Genomic DNA, 25,852 nt, shown 5'->3' with positions numbered 1-25,852 from the left:
CTGTCCCTTGTTTTTCACCTTCTCTGGAATTGTACTGCAAGAAATGATAGTGATTAAAATTTCTGAGGGCGAGTTAGGGAAGTAGAGAAGATGACAAATTTTAAGCCTTGTTTTGTTTTTGTTTGCTGGGGAGGAAATGTCTTAAAGTGTTAAAATATTAAAGTTTTTCTAGTCGAAGAGAAAGGAATGAAAAGGATTCGATAGTCTTTTGTGGTGAGTTGGCAGTATTAGAATGGAATTTTTTGAGATGTAAGTCTAGTTTGTGCTCAGAATGATGTATAGCAATTAATGAACAAACATTTTTGTGTTTACAGAACGCAGGATACTGTGCTGGGCACTTGAAGTGACACCACAAGATGAATTAATCGTGGTCCTGGAGTCTAGAAAGAGGTCAGACCCCCAATTTACTCTACTGGAAGACATAACATGGTTGAGAGGGTTTCAAAGCTGAGCAGAGGAGTCGTTCATAGGTTTTGTAACTCATTTCAATCTTGTCCTAATCATAAACCTAGAGATACATTTTCTGGTACTGTTCTTTGTTAATACCATAAGTGTTTTTTAAGTTCAGATATAATTCACATAAAATTTACGTTTCTTGTGTTTCGGTATTTTATTTCAGCTTGCTAGGAAATTGCTGGAGTAGAGCATCAGTTACCTTTTTACACTGCTTGGTGCTCATACCTAACAGTGAGTTACTGCCATTATGAAATTTTGATTGAGAATAGACGCTCTTTGGAGCAGCTTTTCTTTACTGGTATGTCTATTGGGCATGTTAATTAAGAATTTCATCATTAAATTCACAGTTCTTAAATTATTGGGAAGCAAGAATATGGCCACTAGGTGAAAGTTCTTGATTATTCTGACATCCTTAGGCTTCTTTTTAAGCTGTCATTTGTGGATTCATACCAAAGCTTCTTAAAAGTGGTGTCCTTGTTTTCAATGGTTTATAACAAAGCAGGCTATGCTGTAGGTGTATTTTTTTCTAAGTGACTTTGTTTTAGGAAATCTAGTTGTCACAGTACTCCAAGTGGAGCCAGTTCCCCATCTTAATTCTGCTTTCTAGGTGAGAGAAACAGTAAGGATTTCTTGAGCATCTTTCACCAGCCTAACCAAAGAGTGGTTACACCCAATCCAAACCACATTCCAGCCCGGTAATTGTAAGCCACTCGCCTTGAAACAAGCAGAAAGTGCATGCCTTAGAATGTCGTTGGGGCAGCTTCTGGGTTGACCGTTTCTATAGAAGCACAGTGGGCCACTGTACTGCTCAGTGGTGTGTCCAGCTCCTTTGGATGGTTGGTTGTCTGCAAAGTATTTTAAGTTCACCTACAGTATTTTTGAAGTAAATGGGGTATAAGTTATAAATAAACCTATGTTTTACGGTTGTTTGAAAAACATATTGGATCTCAGTTACCCTACAGAAAGCCCACTCAGGTGGATGTGTGTCATTGCTTTTAGTGAATGAATAGTTCGTAGAATGTTAGGGCTGAAAGTGACCCTGGCAGTAGTACAGTCTTGTCAGAGAAGGAAACTGAAGCGTACAGATACTCAGTGACTGATTCAGTGACAGTGGAGTCTGGAATTTGTTTGCCAACTGCTAGCTTAGTGCCCTTTCCATTACACTGTGCTGTTGACTGGGGAGAAGGGCATCCCTGGGGCTAACATCTTGACCACCAACCAGCATGGATTTCCTGAGAGAGGCCCTAGAATTTGCCTTTCTTGTGTTTATTCTTCAAAAGTTTTGTTAATATGGGGCTTTGAAAAGCTTGTAATAATAAACTTATTGAGCAGTTACCTGCTTCATATGCTTTTATCTTCACAACAATCTCTTGAGGTTATGTTGAGTCCTTTTGTAGATAAGAAAATAAGGCTCAGAAAAGCTAAATAAATGAGCTGACATCTCCTAGTAAGTGGAGGAGCCAGGGATAGACTCTACATCTGATTTCAAAGCTTATTCTAGTAGTAATAACACAGGTAGTCTTCTCCCTCTTATTTGCTATGAAAAGGTCTTTTTGGCTGAGACACTTTTTCAGAAACTGAGTCCATGAGATTGTGGCCTATGGCACTGCCTCCCTGTTCTGTCTCAGTAGTAGCAGGGTGACATTGTGATAAGTAAGCAATGCTCTACTTTGAAATTACTTCTTCCTACATTTTAGGAAATAATGTGAGATCATTTGAAACAGCTCTGTTCACCGCTATAGCATTGTACCTTTTTATTTTGAGAGCATAGGTAGTTAAGGCAAAACCATGGACATTTCATGTGTTGTGTGGGCATTTGGCTGTGATGTCTGCCTTTACTGGTTCTCAGTATTGTCTGTGGGAGAGAAATACCTCAGGCAGGCGGATTTGGTTGGGAGTGTATGGTCATCTGGCTGCTAGAGAATTTTTAGTTCCTTACGCAAATTGTACTTGAGCATCTCTTCAGTATTGTTTCTCTAACCCCTTCTTGGAAAACTGACACATACAAAGTTGTTTTTAGTCTATTGAACCCTGAAGGAAATGCAGTAAATATATAGGTGGACTGCTACAGATGGTGAGAAAACTGAAGTGATAAGACTATAAGGAACTAGTGACCTATGAAAACCAAAAGAAACGGCTGCAGTCCAGGCCCAATGAATTACATACTTACTCGGTATGTACACCGTTTCAGCCTGTGGAGACTTTACAGGAGGTGGGAAAAGGCTCTGTGTTTCAGAAAACCACAGTCATTCTGGAAGTTTCTAATGTCTTAGGGAACCAGAACTGAGATCTGTGTGCAAGAAGTGTCCTACCCTAGAGGAAGCTCAGAAGAACCATCCTAAGCTGGGTAATGGGGTGTGTGGGGGGTGGGATAAAAGTGGAAGGTTTTGTGTTACAATTGAGGAGAATCCTTAAGAGGATCTAGAACTGTGCACTTATGGCTCTTTAAGTAAAACTAAATGTTTCAATTTAAAAGTCAGTTCCTTGGTCACAGCCACCTTTCAAGTGCCTAATAGCCACATGTGGCTAAGTGACGGTCATATCACTGCACAGAAACAGAACATTTCCATCATTGCAGAAGTTTGTGTTGGACAGAATTTTGTCACACAGTTTCTTACTTCAGTGTAGTGTGAGACACTTGTGACGTTTGCGATGGGCACTGCAGTTTTTATTCATTAATAGTGAACACCATTTAGCTAACAGGACTAAGAAATTTGAGTAGGATGACTTTTACATATTGTTGTTTTGTGTGTAAAGAGATGAAAGATTAGTTTTATATATCTAAAGCAGTACACACTTAAATTGCTGATTTATGGACTATGTGGATTAAGCACCTTAAGAGTTGGCCAGACGTTATATTTAAAATATAACTTGAATTGAAACCTGGCTTTCACAGCCCACCACTAGTGTGGCCTTCACTGTACCCATGAACTGGCCAAGTAAGAGTCTCTGTGTTAAAGTCCTTTGATCCATAATCAAGGTGATCCATAAATTGAGGTGAAATCCATATGACATGAAATTAGCCACTTGAAAGTGAACAGTTCAGTGGCATTTGGTACATTCACAGCGTTGTGCAGCTTACTACCTCAAGGTTTCAAACATTCTCATCGCCTCCAAAGGAAATCATACTCTTTAAGCAGTCATTTAACACTCCCCTTTTCCCAACTTTTGGCAACCACCAATCTAATTTCTATGTGTATGAATTTACCTATTCTGAATATTTCATGTGAATGGAATTGCACATGTGATCTTTTGTGTCTGGCTTATTGCACCATTATCAAATTTTAAGTAACAGTTTCAGGATTCACATTATCATTTGTGTTAAACCATAGGCAGTTCTGTTGCCTGACTGTCTTTTGGTAAAATCTTTCACTTGTTTTAAAATTTTAGGTAATATACCTTGTATCATAGCCAGTTCATTAATCTTCCCTTATCATAAAGAATAGCATTAGTTTCTTTTAATATGAGGTATGGCAGTTTTATTAACTAGAACACTTCTGATAAACTTTCCCACCTAATTAGAATTGTTCTTTTTTGAATGAGGGTGTGCTCCTGATGAGGATGTGTCTTCTGCACATGGAGATGCCATTAGAAAATATGAAACTGCTTTCATTCCTTGGGAGGTTTACTAACTTCTCCGTGACTAGCAGATACGAAGCGTGCAGGACTTGGAAATCAAGCCCCAATGGGTATGTTTGCCAGCCATGAATAAGTGACTTTGGACCTGGTAGAATTACAAGCCTATGCGCATTAGTAGCCAGTAAATCTGGATGTGATGTATATTATGAATAATAGGAGTAGAATGAGAAAGGGTTGGAGATGTGTGTGAATGCGTATGTGTGTGAGAGAAGAGACTGGGTACAAATACACTGACAAGTTTCAGTGTAAAGAACATGTTGCTGTATCTGTGATTTTTCTGGTTCATTGTTCAAAAAACATCAGTTCGCAGATGTTGCCACCATTGCTATTTGAATTGTAATGTGATCCGTGGTTTGAATGCAAGGATAAGCTTTTTTTCTTCCATCCTGGGGTAACTATTGTCAGCTTCTGATTTTTGAGGCCCTTTAATGTCATCATTATGTGTATATTAATAACTTAATTGCTGGTTGTACTTGACCCTGTCTCTGCCTCTGTAAGCTGTACAAACTGAAGACAAATGTGTTATAAATGTAGGGTGTTTTGAAAAAACCATGAACAGATTTTTATTATGCTGCATTATGCATCCATAGAGGTAGTCTTATGACTGATGTCACTGTCCTGAGAGGTGCCTTACAGCTTTAGGCATGTATTGTGTATTTGTAAATCTAAGAGTTGGTTGTAGAACCAGGTGTTGAGGTGTGTGTACTGTTGGGTCTTATAAAGCCCATTTGCAGTTTGGGATGTCTTATAAGTGATGAGAGAGCCCCCCATACTGATTGTCTCAGTCTTCCTTGCCTTACAATGCTTGACCATCCGGTGTCGTCACTTACTTGGTTTACTTTTACTAAGGGATTTTCAGCAGGGGCTGTGTGAGGAAGGGCAAGGTGGCATTTGTGTAACTTGGAGAAGCCCATTCTAATATGTCAGAGTGTTAGGTAAGTTACCGCTTACTTCATAGGGTTGGGGGGGTGGTTAAATAAGATAGCAATCAGCACATGAGGGCGCAATAAAAATTTAAGTGGATTTAGGGTAACTTGCCACAACCTCCAACCCTGCCTCCAGCACTGTGTGGATTTGTGAGTGTTTCTATCCCTGTCTGGCCCATAATAGATGTGCAGTATATGTTAGTTGATAGAATTGAACTGACGGCTCATTTCATATTAGGGAGTGGGGAGTCACTTGTTGAATATCTCCTAGGTGCGAGGAGTTCTTTAATTGCAACTAAACAAATGCATACTCTCATTCAGTGCTCTGAGCAATCCTGTCAGGCAGCTGGCATGTCATTTCCATGATTCAGTGAAATAATTGCCTCTCACCACTTGTACGTGGCACTCTAGGCTTTAAAGCCAGGAGTCAGCCCAGTGCTGGCCTCTCAGCACCAGTGTCTGCGCTTCCTCCATCCTGAGGTTGGCATGTCAGCCTGATCACCTAGCACTGCCTGACTTTCTCTGGAAGTTGAGTAATTTTTCCTTACTATACCCGTAAACTTTTCTTTGAAATAGGAAGTGAAAAAAAAATTTTTGTGAAGTACAATTACTGTTCCTTCCAAACCTAGTTCAAATCCTTTTTCCATTTCTGTTAACATCCTGCTAATCGCATAGGTTGGGGTGTCTTAGACCGTTCACTCTACCTTCCTGCACCTGTCCGGTGTTGCCCCTGTTACCTCTGTGCTTAGCCTCTCCTCTCCAGCTGCACTGTGCCGCGGTGGGAGCCATGCTGGTGTTGCTGGCTGAGGTGTCTTTCCATTCTAAGGTCATCCAAATGCCACTGTATGGGATCATCTGCAGCAGTGACACTAAGCATGTCACTTCTCAAGAGATCTTGGTTGCCCTTTACCTTTCAGGGGCAAGAAACTCCTTTCTTCACTACTGCATGTTATAGAAGATTGGGCTGAAAACTTTAGCTTACATGTCTTAACACTCCAGGGAAGTGATTTTAAATATAACTTTGGCAGATTATCAATTCAGTGTTTATTGGTGTGCAGGATTTATGTGACTTCAAATTGTTGTGTCTTTTTTGCATCTTGGAGATTCTTTAAAGCAAGGGCACTTTCATACCAGAGTATCATTAGGCTTTCAGATATAAAAAGAAACTTAAACATTTAAGTGTCAGTATATATTTCTCATACATCTCTTTCAGTGATATCATAAGTAGATTTTCAGTGTGACAATTGTGGAAAGTGGATTGTTGCTAGATCTTAGAATTCTAGTAGAGAGACAAAGCCAGTGTCATTTTAATCATCTTTTCTGAGATGTTGCAAGGGCCCATTCACATTTCAGGGACTTTATACGAATGTCCTTTTTACTTTATTGGTATCAAATAGAATTTATTCAAGGATCTTGATGGTAAAACATGTATGATTATAGAATTTTAAAAGGGCTAATCATAGCCTTCTTTGACTACAGCTACCAAGAGAAACTAGAGAAGTAATGTGTCTTTGTTGAGCAAAATCATTAATCTAATCTGTGTATGCTACTTTCCTATGTGTCACTAGACATTGGAAACTGGAACTAAATATGCAAAGTTCTATTTGTTGTTTAAAAGCATCTGTGTTTTAAAGTATAGACTCTAAATTTTTTACCAGAATACTGAGTTAAAATACCTTATTTAAGTAGAAAATGGGGAGACAGAAATGTCCCCAGAAGAATCATGGGAACACAAAGAAGAAATCAGTGAAGCAGAGCCAGTGGGTGGCTCCTTGGGAGGTGGAAGGCCCCCAGAGGAAAGTGCCCAGGAGTTGATGGAGGAGGAAGAGGAGATACCAAAACCCAAATCTGTGGTTACACCACCAGGTGCTCCTAAGAAGGAACATGTAAATGTAGTATTCATCGGGCATGTAGGTAAGTTGCGTTCACAGCAATAAGAAATGACCAGAGTTACTGTGTACAACAAACAGAACATCTTACTTGGCTACTTGGAGATGTTTAGTGAAACTGGAATTGATCTAAATGTCTTGACTTTTAACTTGAAGGTTGGGCCGATTAACAGTTGTATAATGGAATAGAAGCTGGAAGAAAATAAGCTACAGGATATTTGTATGATGCATAATTGGTCTCTAGACCACTGATGATGGCTCAGCATATTATGACATTTATTAACATTCTAGAAAATGTGCCTATTTTTTGTGTGTGAACTTCAGTTATTCTATTAACTTTATAGGATTGACTTTACTAAGTAGTTTGATTTTGCATAATGTGAGAAATTAATTGGAGTGAGTTCTGCATGCTAGTCAGGTTGCTGGTTTAGCACAAAACAAAACCCTATTTTATTTATTCAGGTGTTCTCTGTCTGACTTACTCCCAAAATTGTGAAAGGAAAATACAGGATTATGTGTCCTTTTTTCTTCTCTTGATCTCTGGCTTCCCCTCTTCTTTTTCAGTAGCGAGGACCCTTTTGAAATTTGTAAAAGCACACCTGTATCTGCTAAGAGTGAAAGGCAGGCTGGCCACCTAAATGGAGCTCTCAGTCCTGCTCTGCTCTTGCTGTCCACTGAGGCTCTGCTGGGGTGATTTATATTCTGTGGTTGCTGTGCTCTAAGCTAACGGTCAGGGAGGAATCTGTCCAAAAATTCATTTCTTTATCAGTAAAGCAGTTCTCAGTCATTGTTGAACTGCAGGGGATCTTAGCAGCTTCATTTTACGAAGAAGAAGGTAACTAGCCAGAGCGTGTGCCCCAAATTCCTATCATTTCAGTGGCTGTTGCAAGATGTAATTATATCAGCTAAATGATGCCTTCAGTTGTTGGTGTATTTAATTGTTGCTATTTGGGGTTTTTGTCTTTTACACCTGGTTTACACATTGTTGATGATTACTTTTAGATGCTGGCAAGTATTGTAAGTAAGTACAAATAATGTAAGTATTTTCTGTTAAATAATAGAGTGAATTTAATGGAATATTTTGGGCACTGCAAACATTCACACAAAGAAGATAAAACAGGTTACCCAACTTAAGAAAAATTAATAATAAAATGACATTACTTGTAGGGAAAGCTGATGTTAAGTAATTTTTGCAGGGTGATCATTGTTAGTATTTTCTGATGGAATTTAGGTCTTCTCTAAAATCTTCTGTCATCACCACCAGGAACATAAATGGATATATGAAAGCTGTGTTTTAGATTTTTTAATAAAAACTAATACAGAATCCTAGATCATAGGAAATGTCAGTCTGCTTTGAGTATAATTTTCTTGGGAGTAATGAAAAGCAGTTCTTGAATTAGGTGCATGGGGGAAAGTTTTTTTCTAATCCATCAACTCCTTAAATTTATAATCAAAGATAGGTGGTTGGCTAACATGCTAAGATTAGAAGATATGGAAACACCATGGTTGACCTTTAGTAATGTATTCTAATACTGAAAAATCTTTTTAATTAAAAGGCTTTTCTTTTTTTTTTTAATTGAAGTATAACTGATATACAGTCTTTTAGTTTCAAATATACAACACAGTGGTTCCACAGTTTTGCATATGATTAAATCCTTACCCCCTGTAGTGTGATTACTGTCGATCAATGTAGAAAAATGTTACAGAATCATTGACTATGTTCTCCATGCTGTACTATTCTGACCAAATTATATTGTGATTGTGAATTATTGTGTCCTTTTATCCCCCTCAGCCTCTTTCCCCACTAGCTTGGTAACCACTAGTGACTTCTCAGTGTCTGAGTCTACTGCTGTTTTATTCCTTCTGTTTTGCTTTGTTTTTATATTCCACAAATAAGTGAAATCATACAGTATTTGTCTTTGGCTTGTTTCCCTGAGCATAATACCTTCGAGATCCATCCATGTTGTTGGAAATGGCAGTATTTCTTTTCTTTCTATGGCTGAATAATATTTCATTATGTATTTGTACTACATCTTCTTTATCCTATAGATAAATTTATCTATCCTTTATTCTATTTAAATTTATCTATCTTTTATTTTATTGATGGACACTTAGGTTGCTTCTGTACCTTGGTTATTGCAAATAGTGCAGCAATAAACATAGGGGTGCATATGTCTTTCCAAATCAGGGATTTTGTTTTTTTGGGGGGGGGGGTAAATTACTGGGTCAAATGGTATTTCTATTTTCAGTTTTTTGAGGAACCTCCATACTGTTTTCCACAGCACTTGCACCAATTTACATTCCCACCAAAGTGTAGGAGGGTTCTCCTTTCTCCACATCCTCACCAGCATTTGTTATTTCTTGTCTTCAGATAGTGACCATCCTGGCTGGTGTGAGGTGATACTCAGTGTGGTTTTAATTTGCATTTCCCCTATGATTAGTGATGTGGATCTTTGCATGTGCCTGTTGGTCCTTTGTATTTCTACTTTGGAGAAGTGTCTGTTCATGTCCCCCCCCCCAATTTTTAATTGGGTTATTGTTTTTTGGGTATTGAGGCACATGAGTTCATATATTTTGGATGTTAACACTTTATCAGATGGGTCATTTACAAATATATTCTCCCCTACTGTAGGATAAGGCCTTTCATTTTTAATCCCTCCTAAATTAGACCCATTTCTTTTTTGTTTTGTTATCATTAATCTACAATTACATGAAGAACATTATGTTTACTAGGCTCTCCGCTACCCCAAGTCCCCCCACAAACCCCGTTACAGTCACTGTCCATCAGCATAGTAAGATGTTGTAGAATCACTACTTGTCTTCTCTGTGTTGCACAGCCCTCCCCTTTCCCCCACCCCTCACATTATACATGCTAATCATAATACCCCCTCTTCCCCGCCCTTAACCCTCCCTACCCTTCCATTCTCCCCAGTCTCTTTCCCTTTGGTAACTGTTAGTCCGTTCTTGGGTTCTGTGATTCTGCTGCTGTTTTGTTCCTTCAGTTTTTCCTTTGTTCTTATAATCCACAGATGAGTGAAATCATTTGGTATTTGTCTTTCTCCGCTTGGCTTATTTCACTGAGCATAATACCCTGGCTTTAGATTGTGGTTATCAAAGGTTCCAGGTTAGTTTCCTTACTATCTAAGAGTCTAACTTAACTCACTTAGTATGCTGTTACAAACACAATCTAAAAGTTCTTTTCTATTTCTCCTCCTTTTTCTTCCTCCTTCATTCTTTATATATTAGGTATCAAATTCTGTACTTTTTGTCTATCCCTTGATTGACATTGGGGATAGTCATTTTAATTTTGCATTTGCCTAGCTATCAGCTGCTCCACCCTCCCTACCGTGGTTTTACTACCTCTGGTGACAGCTATCCAACCCTAGGAACACTTTCATCTATAGCAGTCCCTCCAAAATAGACTGCAGAGATGGTTTGTGGGAGGTAAACTCTCAGCTTTTGCTTATCTGGAAATTGTTTAATCCCTCCTTCAAATTTAAATGATAATCTTGCTGTATAAAGTAATCTTGGTTCCAGGCCCTTCTGCTTCATAGCATTAAATACATCATGCCACTCCCTTCTGGCCTGTAAGGTTTCTGCTGAGAAGTCTGATGTTAGCCTGATGGGTCCTTTGTATGTGATCTTATTTCTGCCTCTGACTGCTTTTAACAGTCTGTCCTTATCCTTGATCGTTCCCATTTTAATTACTATGTGTCTTGGTGTTGTCTTCCTTGGGTCCCTTGTGTTGGGAGATCTGTGGATCTCCATGGCCTGAGAGACTATCTCCTTCCCCAGATTGGGCAAGTTTTCAGCAACTACCTCCTCAAAGACACTTTCTATCCCTTTGTCTCTCTCTTTTTCTGGTATCCCTATAATGCGAATATTGTTCTGCTTGGATTGGTCACACAGTTCTCTCAATATTCTTTCATTCTTAGAGATTCTTTTTTCTCTCTGTGCCTCAGCTTCTTTGTATTCCTCTTCTCTAGTTTCTATTTCATTCATTGTCTCCTCCACCATATCCAACCTGCTTTTAGTACCCTCCATTGTGCTCTTCAACGGTTGGATCTCTGACCTGAATTCATTCCTGAGTTCTTGAATGTCTTTCCATACCTCCATTAGAATGTTGATGATTTTTATTTCGAACTCCCTATCCAGGTAAGGGGTCCAGGATGGGGGCAAGGGATGTAGGCTACCTCTTGCCAATGTGCTTATCGCTTGTGTTTTCTGTTGGAATTCTTCGGTCCCTGATCCTACACCAATGGAAAAGGACTTCATCAGGGAGGCTACTACCAGAGACTGCTTCTCTGGGTGCCATACCCTGTGGAGGGCCAGGCCAACAGAACACTGGGTGCTTCAACAGGGCTTCCCAGGCTGGGTTCCTTGGGATGCAGGAGGCCACCTGGCTTTCCAGTGGCTTGGGAGAAATTCTGCCAGAAATGGCTCCTCAGTGGCACCTGACTGCCAGTGAGGTCACATCTTTCTTGTGCTTATTAGCCTGTTTTTTTCCCAGAGAGGAAGGGACCACACCCTGTTAGGCATGAAAATAGATATGAGTGGGATGGAAAGAGAATAAGGCCAGGAAAAAGCCCACTAAAAATGACCCAGAGTGGATCAGTTAAAACTCAAAAAGCCTGGAGCAACTTGGCCTGGAATGTTTGAATATTCCCCAGAGAAAGGAGGATATGTCAGCATAGCCCATGGCTTTATTGTGTTAATCATGCAGGCCCAGCTTATTTTTTTGACTTAACCTACATGCTGTTTTTTTTTTTTTCTCCTTTGGCCCTAATCAAGTAGTTTGCATTCTGGGCAATTAATAATGGCAAGTAAGCCCAGCATAAACAACATAGTCACAGGCAGGAAGGATTTCATCTTAAAAATAAGATTGTGTTTTAATACCCAGGAAGTTGAGAAGATTCTTAACTTACTCTTTAGCAAACAGACAATAACTCAGCCCACCCTCGGGGGCAGGGGAAGCAGTCTTGTTTGATATGCTCCCAGACCAAGAAGGCTCTGGCTCCCAGGGAGAAATCACAGCAGGAAGTTGCTTGTGTTAAGTTAGTTCTAAGTATTATTCAGAGACCACCTAACAGGTCTGCAACCCCAGCCCTTAGTCACATTCCTGAAGAATCCTTAAAAGGGGGAACCCCCAAGCTCTCAGGGCACTCCTCTCCCTGAGGTTGCCTGCACTTCCTAAGTGCATAACCTTTTCACTTTAAACTTTCTTTTCAACCTTTCAGGGTGCTGTCTCTCTCTGAAGTTGCATGCACTTTTTCTGTAAGTAACTTTAAATAAAACTTTTCCTCTGCTTCACTACTGTGTCTCTGCCTTTTGATTCTTTTTTGCGGTGGGGACAAGGACCAAGGAAAATAGACAGTGCTTCCCCAACAACCCTATCCCATCTTCAAGGAATATGCAGGTCACCCTGCCTAGAGAGACTTGCAGCTTACCAAAGGTTCCATGTCCAGCAAAGCCCTGGGCAGGTGCTGGGGACACCACAGAGGAGAGGCTGCTGCCCGATGCACCTACTCCAGGGGTGTTCTGACCAAAGGTGGGTGTGAATGTGCCTAGAATGGAGAGACTGCAAAGAACTGGAAACTAGGCCCAAAAGCAAAAGGTGTCAAGCAGGTGGTAATGGACTGGGGGGAGGCCTGCTTGCAAACGCATCCCCACAGGATCCCTTAGCCCACACCGCTATCCCACTCACCCTTTGGTAAGGACGCACACAAGGTGACTGTGTCCTAACCTCTGTGCTCCAGGTGAGCCTGCCCACCCCCCCACCCCCCACTGCAGTACAGCCTGAGCTGTCCTTTGGGCACCTGAGGAGAACCTTTGCACTGCCTTGGGCACCACAATGCAGCTGAGGGGGACACTGAGGGGACCTCTCTTCTCTCAGGACTAATGTTATGTCTCCTCCCCATTTGCCTGCCACCTCTCCTCTACTTCACCTTAGCCCCACCCCACAGTCAGCCCCCATCCTCCCACAGGCCCAGTTGAACTCGGTCTCCTGCACATGCTTGCCCTCATGGAGGCTCCTGCCCAGTGCTGGGCTACCCTCCACAGCGGCTCTCTGGGAAGATCCTCTCACATGTAACTGTATCTGTCTAGGCCTGAGGTGGGGAGGGTGCCCCTCGAGGTGCTGACCTTGCCTGTAATCTTCCCCCACACCCAACCTCTGGGGGTCACACCTTATCGCAACCAGCAACTGCTCTTGCCCCCAGATCTCAGCTGCGAACACAGTGCTGTCCCTGCTCCCGTGCCAACCGCACCCACTCCAGATCCTCTGCCTCATCAGGGCCTGTAGTCAGCCCCCTGCCCCTCCTGCTCCCTGTGCCATTTAACCAGGTTGGGTTTACTCTCTATCCACTGATTTTAGGTCCATACCTCAAGACTGAATGTTGCTGGGCAGACACAACTGTGCTGACCAGCCTTGCTTCAAATTCCTAACCACAATTTCCCAGACGTCAGAACTGCCCGGCACAGCTCTCACACGGCGTTTTCTCCCCCTCTCCAAAATGACTACTGAGAGGCCCTCCTTGGTATACATCTCCCCCTAACCCACACCAAGGAGCTCTTACATTCAGTGAGGAAAATGGAAGCTACCAGGGCCCAAAGTACTCATCATGCATCTTCCACATGGCAAATAAAATCACTTCCTTCTGCCTGAAATTCTATAGTGACTTCCATTAGTACTGTAAGAAAAACATTTTAAAAGGTCATGAAAGATCTTCCTTTCTGCTGTCTTTTAATGTCATTTTATCCCACTTTCCTTTTTAAGCTTCTGACCACAGCTGGCTCTTCTCTGCTCATGAAAACATTAGGCTTGTGTCTGCCTTTGGGCCTTTGCTCCTGTGCCTGCAACATCCTCACCCCCACCCGCTGTCCCTGCTCCCAACTCTGGAACTATGGCCATGGCCTCTGTTTTCTATTGTCTCAGAAAGGCTGCTGCTGACTACGTAAATAGCTCCTCCGGTCATCAGTTATACCGCTACCTGAAACTGTTTACAGATAACATCTGTGATAACATCTCTCTCTTCACCACAGCTTACAGCTCCTAGAGCGGAGACTGTGTCGGCACTTAAAACAGCACCTGGCACTGTAGACCGAGCTGGTGCAGTGTTTGACAAGGTCCAGGCATGAGGAGGAATCCTGAAAACAGGAAACCTCATAGCTGGCCCCTGCTAATTCCTGCACTTATTTTTGCAGTTATGATGTTGGTGATTGGGCTCATATATGGGAAATCTTATGTACTTAAGATTATTCATCTTTAGTAAATAACATAACCCAAAATATTGATCAAAGCAGCAATTCTGGAAATGAAAGCACTGTTACGGGACCAATTGTTCCAGGCATACTGCCACAAATAAGTGAGGCAGAACAGCCCAGGCCTCTCTTAAACCTAGATGCAGTTTGTCTTCCCCTTTGTAACAATTCAAACATGACTAACCGGGATTTCTTTAGAATATTGGCAGAGAAGGAGTTATTGGAACGTAGGCCATGGAAAAACCCATTCTCCTAAGAAACTTATATGAAACAGCAAAGTAATAAAGATTAATAGTCTCCACTGCCCAGAGCCCCCCTTATGTTGCTTATAATATTAAAAGACACCTCTGGTAACCCCCTCATAGAAAGAATTTATGAGCAAAATAAAATTTATATTTATAAATATCCCATATATAAAAGTTTATGATAAATTTATAAAATACTACTATATTAATAGTAAGGTAGTAAGAGCAGATTTAATGTTATTATATAAAGGATAAAGAGGACTGACTGCAAGGCCCTGGTGCCTGTAGATGCAGGAGGAAAGGTGTAAACATCTGAAATTGTGGAATGAATATTATAAAAGAATAAGGTGTTTTTATTGTATTCATAGGAATGTTAAGGAATGGGTGACAGGAGTACCAGCCCTAGATTTTAGATGTAAGCCTCAACCCACATGTCGGATAGCATTTAATTAATAATATAGTTACACTTAATAACCAAAAGGCATACAGCTTGCATTTTATATAACCTGCTTAAACTTTATATAGCCTTAGACACATACCTTAGACACATATCTCAAAGTCTATATAATCTTACATGCTTAAAATAAAAATCATACCCCACATGCTTAACTGACACACTGTCTTACGCCATTTTCTGTTTAACACCTAGCACGTAGCTTACATGAATTACTAATCACAATAGACTAGGGGAAAGTAAAAATTAAATGTTAAATGGCTACTATTAGAAGAAATGGTGATATTTCCTTAAGGGTAATAAGCTGAAATTATGTAAACTGACAGAAAAAGGATTGTATTATTCATAATTTTAAAAAATGTTCAAAATTATGTAAACTGTAAAAAGATACAAAAATAAAGACCCTGCCTCTTGATGTTAGAACTTTCATTGGGTGTTTCGTCTCCTCATTGATCGCACTCGCCGACGCTGTCCTTTCCTTCGTGACCCACACCTCAGCTGGAGGTGGACTCCGGCACCGAGCCCATTCCAAATCTAATGTGCAAACACAGACGTGTTCTGAGGCATGCTGGCCACATGGAAGGGAATGGGTGTGCTCTGGCCAGCTGCACCCAGGGAGTTCTTACTCAATCCGCCCCAGAAAGAGGTCGTGCCTCCAGGGCTCCCACTCTGTCCTCCCCAAAGCCGAACGCCCCAGTGGTGGAGCTGTTGTGGGGGGTACCCATGCTAATCCCAAAGCCCCCACTGTGAGCAGGGCCCGCTGACACCCCAGACGTGAAGGGCGATGAGGTAGTGCTGCCAAACACTGAACTACTGGTCCCACTGCTGGTGGTCTGGGTCATAGCTCCAAAGCCCGAGGTGGTGGCTGCAAAAAAGGAGGAAACATGGATCACAGTCTAACACATACACAAAAGTACATACAAAATGGATAAAAGACCTGAATGTAAGTCATGAAACCATAAAACTCTTAAAAAAAACAGGCAAAAACCTGAAAAAGAAAAATGAACCCCTATGTTTCTCACAGCATTATTTACAATAGCCAAGAAATGGAAGGAACCTAAGTGTCCATCAGTACATGAATGGATAAAAAAGATGTGATACATATGCACAATGGAATCTAATTTAGCCATAGAAAGAAAACTAGTCCTACAATTTGCAACAACATGGATGGAGCTGGACGGTAATATGCTCAGTGAAATAAGCCAGGGGGAGAAAGACAAGTACCAAATGATTTCACTCATCTCTGGACTATAAGAACAAAGGAAAAACTGAAGGAACAAAACAGCAGCAGAATCACAGAACCCAAGAATGGACTAACAGTTACCAAAGGGAAAGGGACTGAGGAGGAGGATGGGTGGGAAGGGAGGGATAAGGGCAGAGAAAAAGAAAGGGGGCATTATGATTAACATACATAATGTGGGGGTGAATGGGGAGGGCTAGGCTACACAGAGAAGACAAGGAGTGATTGTACAGTATCTTACTAGGCTGACGGACAGGGACACTAATAGGGTTTATGCAGGGTACTTGGTGAAGGGGGGAACTAAGTAAACTTAGTGTTTGTCAGGTAATTGTAGATAGATACCTAAAAAGAAAAAAAAATTTAAAGGCCATGAATGATCTTCCTTTCTGCCTGTCTCATAATGTCATTTTATCCCACTTTCCTTTGTAAACCTCTAGCCACACGAGCCTCTTCTCTGCTCATGAAGACATAAGCTAATCTCTGCCTTCGGGCCTTTGCTCTTGTGCCTGTAACGTCCTTACCCCCAGCCGCTGTCCCTGCTCCCAACTCTGGTACTACGGCCATGGCCTCGGTTTGCTATTGTCTCAGAAAGGTGGCCAGTGCTACCTAAATAGCTCCACCGGTCATGAGTTACACTGCTACCTGCTGCTGTTTATGAATAACTTCTGTCACAACATCTAAATCTTCACCACAGCATACAGCTCCCAAAGCAGAGACTGGGTCAGCACTTAAAACAGTGCCTTGCACTGCAGACCGAGACAATTGCAAATCTCACCTGCAATCCCAGACGTGTTCTGATGTGTGCTGGCCACGTGGAAGGGAAGTGGTGTGCTCTGGCCAGCTACACACAGGGAGTTCGGATTCAACCCTCCCCAGAAAGGGTTCTTGAGACCAGTTCTCCCACTCCGTCCTGATGCAGATCCAAGTGCCCCAGTGGTGGAATTGCTGTGGGGGGCAGCCATGCTCATCCTAAAGCCCCCACTGCCAGTGGGACTTGCTCACAACCCAGACGTGAAGGGTGATGAGGTGTTGCCGCCAAAAATGGAGCTACAGGTCCCACTGCTGGTGGTCAGGGTCATAGCTGCAAAGGCCGAGGTGATGGCTGCAAAAAAGGAGGAAACATGGATCATTGTCTAACCCCACAGACAAAAGTAAATTTGAAATGGATCAGACCTGAATGTAAGTCATGAAACCATAAAACACTTAGAAAACAACAGGAAAAAATCTCTTGGACACAAATATGAGCGAGTTCTTCATGAACATATCTTCCCAGGCAAGGGAAAGGAAAGTGAAATGAACAAATGGGACCATATGAAGCTTTAAAGCTTCTGTACAGTAAAGGACACCATCAACAGAAGAAAAGGGCATCCTACAGTATGGGAGAATATATTCATAAATGACAGATCTGATAAAGGGTTGACATCCAAAATATATAAAGAGCTAACACACCTCAACAAACAAAAAGCAAATAATCCAATCAAAAAATGGGCAGGGGAGCTGAACAGTTTCCAAAGAAGAAATTCAGATGGCCAATAGACACATGAAAAGATGGGCCACATTGCTTCTCATCAGAGAAATGTAAATTAAAACCACAATGAGATATCACCTCACACTAGTAAGGAAAGCTACCATCCAAAAGACAAGCAACAAGAAATGTTGGCGAGGTTGTGGAGAAAGGACAACCCTCCTACACTGTTGGTGGGAATGTAAATTTGTTCTACCATTGTGGAAAGCAATATGGAGGTACCTCAAAAAGCTCAAAAAGGAAATACCATTTGACCCAGGAATATCACTCCAAGGAATTTACCCTAAGAATACAGCAGCCCAGTTTGAAAAAGAAAGATGCACCCCTATGTTTATCGCAGTAGTGTTTACAACAGCCAAGAAAAGGAAAAAACGTACATGTCTACCAGTAGATGAATGGATAAAAAAGATGTGATACATATGCACAATGGAATATAATTCAGCCATAAGAAGAAAAATCCTACCATTTGAAACAACATAGATGGAGCTGGAGGGTAATATGCTCAGTGAAATAAGCCAAGCAGAGAAAGACAAGTACCAAATGATTTCACTCATCTCTGGAGTATAAGAGCAAAGGAAAAACTGAAGGAAAAAACAGAGCAGAATCACAGAACCCAAGAATGGACTAACAGTTACCAAAGGGAAAGGGACTGAGGAGGAGGATGGGTGGGAAGGGAGGGATAAGGGCAGAGAAAAAGAAAGGGGGCATTATGATTAGCATACATAATGTGGGGGTGAATGGAGAGGGCTAGGCTACACAGAGAAGACAAGGAGTGATTGTACAGCATCTTACTAGGCTGACAGACAGGGACACTAATGCGGTTTGTGCAGGGTACTTGGTGAAGGGGGGAACCAAGTAAACTTAGTGTTTTTCAGGTAATTGTAGATAGATACCTAGAAAGAAAAAAAAATTTTAAAGGCCATGAATGATCTTCCTTTCTGCCTGTCTCTTAATGTCATTTTATCCCACTTTCCTTTGTAAACCTCTAGCCACACTGGCCTCTTCTCTGCTCATGAAAACATAAGCTAATCTCTGCCTTCGGGTCTTTGCTCTTGTGCCTGCAACGTCCTCACCCCCAGCCGCTGTCCTTGCTCCCAACTCTGGTACTGCGGCCATGGCCTCGGTTTGCTATTGTCTCAGAAAGGCGGCCACTGTCTACCTAAATAGCTCCACCAGTCATGAGTTACACTGCTACCTGCTGCTGTTTATGAATAACTTCTGTCACAACATCTAAATCTTCACCACAGCATACAGCTCCCAAAGCAGAGACTGGGTCAGCACTTAAAACAGTGCCTTGCACTGCAGACCGAGACAATTGCAAATCTCACCTGCAATCCCAGACGTGTTCTGATGTGTGCTGGCCACGTGGAAGGGAAGTGGTGTGCTCTGGCCAGCTACACACAGGAAGTTCGGATTCAACCCTCCCCAGAAAGGGTTCTTGAGACCAGTTCTCCCACTCCGTCCTGATGCAGATCCAAGTGCCCCAGTGGTGGAGTTGCTGTGGGGGGCAGCCATGCTCATCCTAAAGCCCCCTCTGCCAGTGGGACCTGCTCACAACCCAGACGGGAATGGTGATGAGGTGTTGCTGCCAAACATGGAGCTACAGGTCCCACTGCTGGTGGTCAGGGTCATAGCTGCAAAGGCCGAAGTAATGGCTGCAAAAAAGGAGAAAACATGGATCATTGTCTATCCCCACGGACAAAAGTAAATTTGAAATGGATCAAAGACCTGAATGTATGTCATGAAACCAGAAAACACTTAGAAAACAACAGGAAAAAATCTCTTGGACACAAACATGAGCGGCTTCTTCATGAACATATCTTCCCAGGCAAGGGAAAGGAAAGCGAAAATGAACAAATGAGACTGTATGAAGCTTTAAAGCTTCTGTGCAGTAAAGGACACCATCAACAGAAGAAAAGGGCATCCTACAGTATTGGAGAATATATTCATAAATGACAGATCCGATAAAGGGTTGACATCCAAAATATATAAAGAGCTAACACACCTCAACAAACAAAAAGCAAATAATCCAATCAAAAAATGGGCAGGGGAGCTGAACAGTTTCCAAAGAAGAAATTCAGATGGCCAATAGACACATGAAAAGATGGGCCACATTGCTTCTCATCAGAGAAATGTAAATTAAAACCACAATGAGATATCACCTCACACCAGTAAGGAAAGCTACCATCCAAAAGACAAGCAACAAGAAATGTTGGTCAGTTTGTGGAGAAAGGAGAACCCTCCTACACTGTTGGTGGGAATGTAAGTTTGTTCTACCGTTGTGGAAAGCAATATGGAGGTACCTCAAAGCTCAAAAAGGAAATACCAGTTGACCCAGGAATATCACTCCAAGGAATTTACCCTAAGAATACAGCAGCCCAGTTTGAAAAAGAAAGATGCACCCCTATGTTTATCGCAGTAGTGTTTACAACAGCCAAGAAAAGGAAAAAATGTACGTGTCTACCAGTAGATGAATGGATAAAAAAGATGTGATACATATGCACAATGGAATATAATTCAGCCATAAGAAGAAAAATTCTACCATTTAAAACAACATAGATGGAGCTGGAGGGTAATATGCTCAGTGAAATAAGCCAAGCAGAGAAAGACAAGTACCAAATGATTTCACTCATCTCTAGAGTATAAGAGCAAAGGAAAAACTGAAGGAAAAAACAGCAGCAGAATCACAGAACCCAAGAATGGACTAACAGTTACCAAAGGGAAAGGGACTGAGGAGGAGGATGGGTGGGAAGGGAGGGATAAGGGCAGAGACAAAGAAAGGGGGCATTATGATTCACATACATAATGGGGTGAATGGGGAGGGCTAGGCTACACAGAGAAGACAAGGAGTGATTGTACAGCATCATATTAGGCTGACGGACAGGGACACTAATGGGGTTTGTGCGGGGTACTTGGTGAATGGGGGAACCAAGTAAACATACTGTTTTTCCGGTAATTGTAGATAGATACCAAAAAAAGAAAAAAAATTTTACAGGCCGTGAATGATCTTCCTTTCTGCCTATCGCTTAATGTCATTTTATCCCACTTTCCTTTGTTAACCTCTAGCCACACTGGTCTCTTCTCTGCTCATGAAAACATAAGCTCGTCTCTGCCTTCAGTCCTTTGCTCTTGTGCCTGTAATATCCTCACCCCCAGCCGCTTTCCCTGCTCCCAACTCTGGAACTGCGGTGATGGCCTCAGTTTTCTACTGTCTCTAAATGGCTGCTGCTGTCTACCTACATAGCTCCTCCAGTCATGTGTTACACTGCTACCTGGTACTGTTTATGAATAACTTCTGTGATAACATCTAAATCTTCACCACAGCATACAGCTACCAAAGCAGAGACTGGGTCAGCACTTAAAATAGCGCCTTGCACTGCGGACTGAGCCCATTCCAAATCTCACCTGCAATCTCAGACGTGTCCTGAGGTGTCCTGGTCACGTGGCAAGTCGAGAGTGTGCTCTGGCGAGCTGCACCCAGGGAGTTTGGATTCAACCTTCCCCAGAAAGGGTTCTTGAGAACAGTTGTCTTACTCCGTCGTGACCCAAGTCCGAATGACCCAGTGGTGGAGCTACTGTGGGCCGCAGCCACACTGATCACAAAACCTCCACTGCCAGCGGGACCTGCTGACACCCTGGATGTAAATGGTGATAAGGTAGTGCCGCTGAACACTGACATACTGGTCCCGCTGCTGGTGGTCAGGGTCATAGCTGCAAAGGCCGAGGTGATTGCTGCAAAATAGGAGGAAACATGGATCATTGTCTAAACCCATAGACAAAAGTAAATTTGAAATGGATCAAAGACCTGAATGTAAGCCATGAAAGTATAAAACGTTTAGACAAAGACAGCAAAAATCTCTTAGACATAAACATCCGCATCATCTTCTTGAATGTATCTCCTCAGGCAACGGAAACAAAAGCAAAAATGAACAAATGGGACTATATCAAGGTTAAAAGCTTCTGAAAAGTAAAGAACACCATCAACAGAACAAAAGGACATCCTAGAGTATGGGAGAATATATTCATAAATGACAGATCTGGTTAAGGGTTGACATCCAAAATATATAATGAGCTAACAGCTTAACAAACAAAAAGCAAATATTCCAATTAAAAAATGGGCACAGGAGCTAAACAGACAGTTCTCGAAAGAAGAAATTCAGATGGCCAATAGACACATGAAATCATGCATCATATTGCTTATCATCAGAGAAAGGCCAATTAAGACTGCTGGGGACTGATGGTGTTCTTTACTTTGTCTTCTCACATGTTTGTAGGCAGAATGGGAAAGCACCTTCCCCCACATCTGAATGCAGGACGGGAAAGCACAAGCTTGAGAACAACTGGTGCAGTCCTTGGAAGTTACCTGTCCACAAAAACATATCTTGTCTTTGAAGGTGAGCCAAGACTCCTCACTCTGAAAATAGGGAGACCTGGAAGATGTGTGGAAACAGCGCCCCTGCTTCTGGCTATGCCCTTCCCCCACTTGCTGATGTGGCGGTTAATGGAGAACAAAGAACATACTGCTTACGCATTCCATGAGCAACTAACTGGACCCCTGCTGAGCCTACCTTTGCCTGGCTACCGCTGATGTCAATACTCTGCTTGATTGTCTATTGGATAATGCTATGTCCTGGAATCATGTAACCCCACTGCATTATATAAACCCTGGACCTTCAATAAAGTTTTGCTGGCGACACACGGGAGCGTCAGCCCTCCCAGCACTTTCTGTCTTTCTTTCCTTTCTTTGCCCCCCCTTCCGCACTTCAGGACCTGCTCGACTTGGCATGGCTGTACCACGTCATACGACCACAATAAGATATCGCCTCACACCAGTAAGGATCGCCGCCATCCAAAACACAAACAACAACAAATGTAGGAGAGGTTGTGGAGAAAGGGAAATCCTTCTACACTTTTGTTGGGAATGTAAATTCATTTAACTTTTGTGAAAAGCAATATGGAGGTTACTCAAAAAGCTCAAAATAGAAATACCATTTGACCCAGGAATTCCAAACCAACTAATTTATGCTAAGAATACAGCTGTCCAGTTTGAAAAAAGACAGATGCACCACTATAGTTATTGCAGCACTATTGACAACAGCCATGAAATGGAAACAAACTAAGTGTCCATCAGTAGACGAATGGATAAGAAAGATTTGATACATATGCACAATGGAATATAATTCACCTATAAGAAGAAAACAAATTCTACCATTTGCAACAACATGGATGGAGCTAGAGGGTATTATGCTCAGTGAAATAAGCAAGGCGGAGAAAGACAAGTACCAAATGATTTCACTCATCTCTGGAGCATAAGAGCAAAGGAAAAACTGAAGGAACAAAACAGAAGCACAATCACAGAACCCAAGAATGTACTAAGAGTTACAAAGTGAAAGGGACTGAGGAGGATGGATGGGAAGGGAGGGATTAGGGCAGGGAAAAAGAAACAGGACATTATGATTAGCATATATAATGTGGGGAGGGCACGGGAAGGGCTAGGCTATGCATAGAAGTAGTGATTCTACAGTATGTTACTATGCTGATGGACAGTAACTCTAATGGGGTCTGTGCGAGGTACTTGGTGAAGGGGGGAGCCAAATAAACATAATGTTCTTAAGGTAATTGTAGATTGTTAAAAAAAAAAAACAATTTAAAAGGCCACGAATGATCTTCCTTTCTGCTTGTCACTTAATGTCATTTTATCTCACTTTCCTTTTTAAACCTCTAGCCACACTGGCACTTCTCTGCTCATGAAAATATGAACTCGTCTCTGCCGTCGCGCCTTTGCTGCTGTGCCGACGAAGTCCTCAACCCCAGCCGATGTTTCAACTCCCAACTCTGGAATTGCGGCCATTGTCTCAGTTCGCTACTGTTTCATAAAGGCTGCGACTAACTACCAAAAAGAGCTCCTCTGGTGATGAGGTACACTGACACCTGAAGCTCTTTAGAGATAAACTATATAAAAACATCTAACTGTGCAGAAGAGCATACAGCTCCAAAAGCGGAGACACTCTCAGCACTTAAAACAGAAACTGGCACTCCACACACAGCCCATTCCAAACCGCACCTGCAATCCCAGATGTGTTCTGAGGTGACTGGGCCATGTGGACGGGAGAGGTTGTGCTCTGACCAGCCGCACCCAGGGAGCTTGGATCCAAGGCTCCCCAGAAAGGGTTCTTGAGTCCAGTTCTCTTGAGTCCAGTGCCAAGTGCCCCAGCGGTGGAGCTGCTGTGGGGGGCAGCCATGCTCGTCCCAAAGCCTCCACTGCCAGTGGGGCCTGCTGACACCCTGGATGTCAAGGGCGCTGGGATGGTGCTGCCAAACCCTGATGTACTACGGGTCCCACAGCTGGTGTTCTGGGTCACTGCTCCAAAGCCGGACTTGATGGCTGCAAAAAAGGGGGAAACATGGATCACTGTCTAACCCCATACACAAAAGTAAATTCAAAATTGGTCGAACCCCTGAATGGAAGCCATGAAACCATAAAACTCTTAGAGAAGGACAGGCGAAAGTGTCTTGGCCATAAACATGAGCGACATCTTCGTGAACATATCTCTCCAGGGAAGAAAAGCAAAAATGAACAAATGGGACTATATCAAGCTTAAAAGCTACTCTACAGTAAAGGGCACCATCAACAGAACAAAAGGGCATCCTCCAGTATGGGAGAATATATTCCTAAATGACAGATCTGATAAAGGGTTGACATCCAGAATATATAAAGAGCTAAAACACCTCAACAAACAAAAAGGAAATATTGCAATAAAAATGTGGGCAGGGGAGCTGAACGGCCAGAGAAGAAATTCAGGTGCCCAACAGACACATGAAAAGATGCACCACATCGCCTGTCATCAGAGAAATGCTAATTAAAACCACAATGAGATATCACCACACACCAGTAAGGATCGCCACCATCCAAACGACAAACCACAACGGATGTTGACAAGGTTGTGGAGAGAGGGGAACCCTCCTACACTGTTGGTGGGAACGTAAATTCGTTCAACCATTGTGGAAAGCAATACGGAGGTTCCTCAAAAAGCTCAAAGTAGGAATACCATTTGACACAGAAACACCACTCCTGGGAATTGACCCGAAGAAGAGAGCAGCCCGTTTTGTAAAAGACAGATGTACCCCTATGTTTATCGCAGCACTATTGAAAACAGCCAAGAAATGGAAACAACCTACGTGTCCATCAGTAGATGAATGTATGCACAATGGAATATAATTCAGCCATAAGAAGAAAACAAATCTTACCATTTGCAACAACATGCTTGGAGCTAGAGGGTATTACGCTCAGTGAAATAAGCGAGGCGGAGAAAGACAAGTACCGAATGGTTTCACTCATCTCTGGAGTATAAGAGCAAAGGAAAAACTGAAGGAAATAAACAGGAGCAGAATCACAGAACCCAAGAATGGACTAACAGTTACCAAAGAGAAAGGGACTGAGGAAGATGGCTGGGATGGGAGGGATAAGGGCAGGGAAAAAGAAAGGGGGCATTATGATTAGCATGTATAATGTGGTGCGGCACGGGGAGGGCTAGGCTACACATAGAATACGAGTAGTGATTCTACAGTATGCTACTAAGCTGATGGACAGTGACTCTAATGGGGTTTGTGCGGGGTACTTGGTGAAGAGGGGAGCCAAATAAACATAACATTCCTAAGGTAATTGTAGATAGATACCAAAAAAAAAAAATTTTTTAAAGGCCGTGAATGATCTTCCTTTCTGCGTGTCTCTTAATGTCATTTTATTCCACTTTCCTTTATAACCGCTAGCCACACCTGGCTCTTCTCTGCTCATGAAAACATAAGCTCTTCTCTGCCTTCGGGCCTTTGCTCCTGTGCCTGCAACGTCCTCACACCCCCGCCTCTGTCCCTGCTCCCAACTCTGGAACTGCGGCCATGGCAACAGTTTGCTATTGTCTCAGAAAGGCTGCCGCTGACTACCTAAATAGCTTCTCCGTTTATGGCTTACACTGCTACCTGACGCTGTTTACAGATAACTTCTGTGATAACATCTAAATCTTCACCACAGCATACAGCTCCGAAAGCGGAGACTGTGTCAGCACTTAAGACAGCGCCTGGCACTGCAGACTGAGCCCATTCCAAACCTCACCTGAAAACCCGGGCGTGTTCTGAGGCGTGCTGGCGACATGGATGGCAGATGGTGTGCTCTCGCCAGCCGCACCCAGGGAGCTTGGATCCAAGGCTCCCCAGAAAGGGT

At 42.4% G+C, this 25,852-nt stretch overlaps 2 protein-coding genes across 5 annotated transcripts; one reads left to right on the top strand and one right to left on the bottom strand.

Moving 5' to 3' along the window:
• Positions 1–219: 219 nt before the first annotated feature.
• On the top strand, positions 220–15,296 carry LOC140843066 (eukaryotic peptide chain release factor GTP-binding subunit ERF3A-like). 3 transcript variants are annotated; one of them, XM_073214863.1, is made up of 3 exons: positions 2,098–4,145; positions 6,708–6,935; positions 7,475–15,296. In XM_073214863.1, exons 1-3 carry the CDS (start codon positions 4,142–4,144, stop codon positions 7,546–7,548), a joined length of 306 nt encoding a protein of 101 aa, XP_073070964.1. In that variant the 5' UTR covers positions 2,098–4,141; the 3' UTR covers positions 7,549–15,296. The 3 variants fall into 3 exon arrangements, 1 of the variants encoding a protein (XP_073070964.1); XR_012122059.1 differs by lacking the exon at positions 2,098–4,145 and adding an exon at positions 220–390 and having other exon boundaries at positions 6,711–15,296; XR_012122058.1 differs by lacking the exon at positions 2,098–4,145 and adding an exon at positions 220–390 and having other exon boundaries at positions 6,708–15,296.
• A 142-nt stretch (positions 15,297–15,438) lies between these two features.
• Positions 15,439–23,835, bottom strand: LOC140844002 (nuclear envelope pore membrane protein POM 121-like). 2 transcript variants are annotated; one of them, XM_073214862.1, is made up of 5 exons: positions 23,699–23,835; positions 21,040–21,366; positions 18,963–19,289; positions 16,885–17,211; positions 15,439–15,734 (listed from the first exon to the last, which is right to left on the bottom strand). In XM_073214862.1, exons 4-5 carry the CDS (start codon positions 17,075–17,077, stop codon positions 15,496–15,498), a joined length of 432 nt encoding a protein of 143 aa, XP_073070963.1. In that variant the 5' UTR covers positions 17,078–17,211; positions 18,963–19,289; positions 21,040–21,366; positions 23,699–23,835; the 3' UTR covers positions 15,439–15,495. The 2 variants fall into 2 exon arrangements, with proteins under 2 accessions (XP_073070963.1, XP_073070962.1); XM_073214861.1 differs by lacking the exon at positions 23,699–23,835 and having other exon boundaries at positions 21,040–21,572.
• Between the last annotated feature and the right edge of the window lie 2,017 nt (positions 23,836–25,852).

Source organism: Manis javanica, chromosome 10, assembly GCF_040802235.1.
Source record: "Manis javanica isolate MJ-LG chromosome 10, MJ_LKY, whole genome shotgun sequence".
Taxonomy (NCBI): Eukaryota; Metazoa; Chordata; class Mammalia; order Pholidota; family Manidae; genus Manis; species Manis javanica.
The sequence above is the reverse complement of the archived record's forward strand: the minus strand, read 5'-3'. Positions and strand labels throughout refer to the sequence as shown.

Bases quoted from the DNA above. Each gene is read 5' to 3' on its own strand.
- LOC140843066 (XM_073214863.1), top strand. The intron at 6,936-7,474 runs GTAAGTTGCGTT...CTTCTTTTTCAG, and splicing joins AGTATTCATCGGGCATGTAG to TAGCGAGGACCCTTTTGAAA.
- LOC140844002 (XM_073214861.1), bottom strand. From the start codon at position 21,394: ATGATCCATGTTTCCTCCTATTTTGCAGCAATCACCTCGGCCTTTGCA. The intron at 19,290-21,039 runs GTGAGATTTGGA...CCTTTTTTGCAG, and splicing joins GGACACGTCTGAGATTGCAG to CCATTACTTCGGCCTTTGCA.